General features: G+C 35.3%; 1 protein-coding gene across 1 annotated transcript; it reads right to left on the reverse strand.

Annotated features, from left to right (window-relative positions):
• Positions 1-304: 304 nt before the first annotated feature.
• Positions 305-3,785, reverse strand: LOC130614414 (eosinophil peroxidase-like). Its single transcript, XM_057435840.1, has 5 exons — positions 3,625-3,785; positions 3,140-3,292; positions 2,215-2,440; positions 1,793-2,007; positions 305-1,522 (listed from the first exon to the last, which is right to left on the reverse strand). The coding sequence occupies exons 1-5, from the start codon at positions 3,686-3,688 to the stop codon at positions 417-419; spliced, it is 1,764 nt and encodes a 587-aa protein (XP_057291823.1). The 5' UTR covers positions 3,689-3,785; the 3' UTR covers positions 305-416.
• Positions 3,786-4,853: the final 1,068 nt, after the last annotated feature.

The raw sequence follows: 4,853 nt of genomic DNA on the forward strand, positions 1-4,853 counted from the left end.
GTTGCAAGGTTTTTAAAATGGTTTAAAGAATTTATAAATTTTAAGTTCCACTAAGTGCATTACATATTTTCTAAATTGAAAGTATCACTTTCAGCTTGTTTAACTTGTCAAACTTACTAGAATAAACGCAGAATAATCTAAAAAAAAAAAACCGACCTATATTAACAATGATACTTCTTAAGCTAAATAAAAAAACAGGAGACAGAAGAGTCACAATCCGAAACCTCTCAAGGGCGGGTGGCGCTCTATTTATTGGCCCTTTTTGACATTATATCTTCTCTTCCAAAGATTTAACTAAAAACAGTTAGTGTGCTGGTAATTTTATTTATGAACTGTTATACAGATCTTATGTGCTAATTAAAATAAACAAGATTTAGATTTGCAGTCTTTCAGTGCAATGAAAGTTATGATGCATTCTAAAGATTCCAACGACCGAAATTCATTCCGGGAATCCTGCTGCAAACGACACGTGCTGTGCTGGATGTGGCAGCCTTTAAGGATTTTCTTTGAATTGATACGATTCCGTGCAATGTATTGCATAACACTTCAGAAAAAGTCATCTTACGGATTTCAGCTCTTTGAGCTGTTGTGAAAACGCCGCGTGCTTCGTAGAAAAATCGATCACCGTCTCGTAGTCTCTCAAACTGTTTCCTTAAGATGCATTGAAAGGTTGGTCCCAGCATTTTACGGCCCGAATGGTGCTCCGCTATTCCGGCGGCAAAGATATCTATGTCGTTTGGACTTTTATATAATCTCTTGAATCCGGTAATCACAGATCGTGGCATTGAATGCCTTAAATCAGAGAATCCTTGTAACTTTTTCAATCCACACACTTTTCGCCACGCCCCATAGGTTCTTAGACCATGATCACGTCCTCTTTGTATGTTTAAAGCTGTCAAATCTTCATGTCGTATTTCTCCAACAGGAACGAATAAACGTCGAGCAATTCCGAAGGCAAATTTTGTATCAACTACTTGTGATTGATTTGCAAGCAAGCCAAATGCAGTTGGTTCTATACCGCGTTGACGAAGGCTGGTTGTGTTGAAAAATGAAGCTTGAAGGGAGATATCTGGAAATTGCTGGTCAAAATTTTTATTAAGCTGTGACCATGCGTTTGGAACAAGACTGTGACCAAACCTAAAAGCTGCAGCTGAAAAGACATTAAGCAAACTTGTATCAACGTGGCTTTTGTATCCTGGATACCCAGATAAACCAACCAATTCAGGCAAAAATTCTTTATAGACAATCCTCTGGTAAATGGCAATATTGATTTTTCTTGCTGTTTCAAATAGTAGATCTTCCGTCCAAGCTTTTCCTCCTCTTCTCCTCACTCTTCGAAGCCTGCGTGCTATGAAGTTGTGATTGCGTACCCAAATGGTATGCATGGCAGACAGGGCTATGTTTTCATCCCCTCTTTCATCACCAACAAGGGAGCATCCCGCAGCATTGTCACATGATGTGTCGGATGCGGGTCTGGCGATGGGGAGTAGACCCGACCGAGTGACTTTCAGCTCACCTCTGCCTTTAAAGAATAATATAAGTCTTGTGAAAAAATATAATCCTTCAAGTTAAAGTATTTTCAACCTTAACAGTTTATATTTCAAAACTTATTGCAGGAAGTTAAAATGTCCTTAAGTTATTCTCTTTCTATTGTCAAAAGTAGGAAAAAAAGCGTGAGGGGTGAAAGGAAAAACGAAAAACGATAAAAGAAAAACGAAAAACAAAACAAAAAAAAAACAAAAAAGAAAAAAGTAAAAACCAAAAACTAAAAAGAAAAAAGTAAGAAGCCTACCATCTAATGTTCTTAGACTTTGAGCTTTTTTAAAACTATTGCTGTAAACTTGTGAGAGATCAAGATACGATGAAAGTACATTAATTTGTTGTCTTGTTTTTCTGCGACCGCTTTGGCAAACCGGAATAGATCGTGCAAAACTAGAGCAGTTTGCTCCATTGTGTTGAAATCGGATAGGAAAGCAAGGATATCTGAACGCTGAGTTTGAAGCACAACTACAAAAAAGGGTTAATATCAGTATACACAAACTGTAGCAACAACGACAACAATTACGGTACCAACGACAAAAACAACGAAGGTCCATGGTTAGGGTGAACTTAACCGGCGTAGCTTGAACTTAAACGGGCTAGCTTGAACCATAGTCGCTTAAACAGCTCATGTAATTATCAAACTCGAAATGTGGTAGGTAGGTGAAATCTTACCCGGCAGAAACATTGCACGAAGGATGTGGAGTTGATCCTACATCGTGATCTATGAATTGACCAAGAGACATAAACATTGCTGACAGTCCCTTCGATGCTCTTTCCTTGTTTTCCATTTGCACTCTAAATACGGCAGCAGATACCTCATGCGGTGTAGGTACGACAGGTAGGGTTCTAGGGAATCCACGAGGTGTGTCTAATTTTCTTTTGTCGACATAATCAGCAGCTGCAAAAAAGAATGTTGTGATGACAATTAAAGTTGTCCTGGCGAGAACTTTACGAACCTATAATAATATACCAAACGCAAGTTAAAAGTAGCAAAATCGTTTTGGAGAGCAATCATATACTGTCTACCCGCAAAATATGCTCAAGTGATGACATGTTTTGTTAACAATTTATTTTACAATACTCCCCCCCAAAAAAAATAAAAATAAAAAAATCAATAAAATCAATAAGATATATTAACCTAAATGTAGCGGAGTTAAAGATATCTATAAGCGTTTAAAGACCCTGAAACCTTAAATAATAACTCAAGGAACACAGAAAAATAGAATGTCGTTGACTTAGACAAAAAAGTGTGTTAACGAAAGTCAGTGTATGTCTTTGATAAGCTTTTATTTCTGAGTAAACTAATAAATAGATCCCTTAAAATAATTTTAAAACATATTTAGGTTTAATTAAAGGTTAGGGTTCAGCAGAAATAAGTCTTTGCGCCAATCGCAACTAACGCATATATAATAGTAATTTTTTATTCATTTTGTTATTAGCTGTATAACATCAAAGCCATGCTAAAAAACATGAAATATTGATGGACAAAATTGCAAATGCTTCGTTATGCTACATAAGCACGAAATATCCTCGTTCATTTTTATAACAAGTTAAGAACAGGTCGTTATGGAAATATCGTTTATAACGTAACACTTACCAAGAAGTCTACCCAAAGGAGTGTTTGCTGCTCCCATTGTTCTTCTCTTTAAATTGTTGCATGTTCCATCAATCGTTCGAAAGGATGTAATATTTGTAAATCCAGTACAACTGGTACATTTTATAACTGGATTGCAGTTGTTTAATGTGTTCACTGTAAGGGAAATGGAGATTGGAAAAAGGCAATTCGATATATGGTTAAAAAAATAATATGTTATTTAGCAGCACATTCTCGCTTATAAAATGAGGTTGAGAACAATCAAAATAGAAATGATAAACAAAAAACAAAGAAACAAAAATAAGAAACAAACAAAAATAAACAGAACCCTAAATAAAAACAGAAGCAGACAAAAAACATTCTTAAGTGAGTATTGCGAGGCTTCGTGTTGATATTTGTCATTCTTCATTCTTTTATGATTTAGTAGAATGGCATCAAACTAAGTATGATTGGACTTTATAAACAGTTAGAAAACGAAGAATACCCACCGTTTCTCTGTGCCAGCACCACAGATACTGATAAGGCAATTGCTAGTTGCAGTAAAATTGACATCTTGTGTTCCTCTTTGTATCTTCTCAAGAATGATGAGAACTGTGTCCTGGAAGCCGTATTTATGGACTTGACCCACCCCCTGAAAACAACTTTATCAATCAGAAACTAAAATGTATAATAGGTAATTAGCTGACACTGATCGAATCTCTACATCAAATTACAGAAGTATTGTTTGTTGTGTTGGTATTCATCTTTCAGGGAGCTTAGTTATGGATTATTAAAAAATGTCATTTACGTCAGGAGTTTTGTTAGACTTTCTTAGTTGGTGAAGTGAAAGCAAAAGGATGCGACATACGCATGCTGGTTTTTTTAAGGCGTACATTTTCTGTATTGGTTTTTGTTGTGGAGGGACAGGGAAATGAATTAAAAATTGTTATTTATATACCTGTTTGATATAAATTTTTACGGAGCCTCGACACTCCTTCCCAATCTTAGATTTTTAATCTGAAATGACATTTGGATGATTTTTAGTCAGGATTTGTTTTGTCTAAATTTTGTAAAATATCTCCGAAGCTTAATGGTGATTAGAATACAAATAAAATTTATGAATAAGGGAGCTTTTACCGCGGTAATTGCTTAGACACAAAACAAGAGTTAGCTCGGTGGAACGTATAAGCCTTAACATAATTCAACCTCTCTAACTAAGAAATTTTATTCTAGTGATTCTTAAGGCGGAAGGTTCAAATATCCTTGGAGATTCTTGGAAGTTTCAATTTTATATCATTATATAAAAGGCGTACACATCATTGTGAGAGAGGAATTATGACTTTTGGTTATTATATGTTTCTATTAAAGAGTTTTAATATTTGATTCTTGTGTCATTTAGGAACATATTTCGGACCAAAAGATGTATTGATATTTCTAAAAAGCAACGTTTTCCTTTCCGTTTCCTAATTTTTAAGACCTTTCCGAGGCTGTAGTCTGCATTACTGCATAATGCAGAAATAGGGAAATACGATGCTAATGCTTTATAAGAAAGCTTAGACGCAAAGAAATATCTTAGAGTAGACCCTGAATAAAAATCAACCAATGAGTATAAAATCATAAGCATATCTTACTCCATGAAGCAGTCAGGGGATCAATTACGTTTATTTGGGTAGGTTAAATTATTTCCCTAAAACATAAAAGAGTTCTCCGATATGGACCAGGTGAGCAAATAAAATAA

Source organism: Hydractinia symbiolongicarpus, chromosome 11 (genome assembly GCF_029227915.1).
Source record: "Hydractinia symbiolongicarpus strain clone_291-10 chromosome 11, HSymV2.1, whole genome shotgun sequence".
NCBI lineage: Eukaryota > Metazoa > Cnidaria > Hydrozoa > Anthoathecata > Hydractiniidae > Hydractinia > Hydractinia symbiolongicarpus.

Coding starts and splice junctions, on each gene's coding strand:
- LOC130614414 (XM_057435840.1), bottom strand. CDS start 3,688: ATGTCAATTTTACTGCAACTAGCAATTGCCTTATCAGTATCTGTGGTG. Junction 3,293..3,624: donor GGTGCTGGCACAGAGAAACG/GTGGGTATTCTT, acceptor TTTCCCTTACAG/TGAACACATTAAACAACTGC. Junction 1,523..1,792: donor AAGTCTAAGAACATTAGATG/GTAGGCTTCTTA, acceptor TATTCTTTAAAG/GCAGAGGTGAGCTGAAAGTC.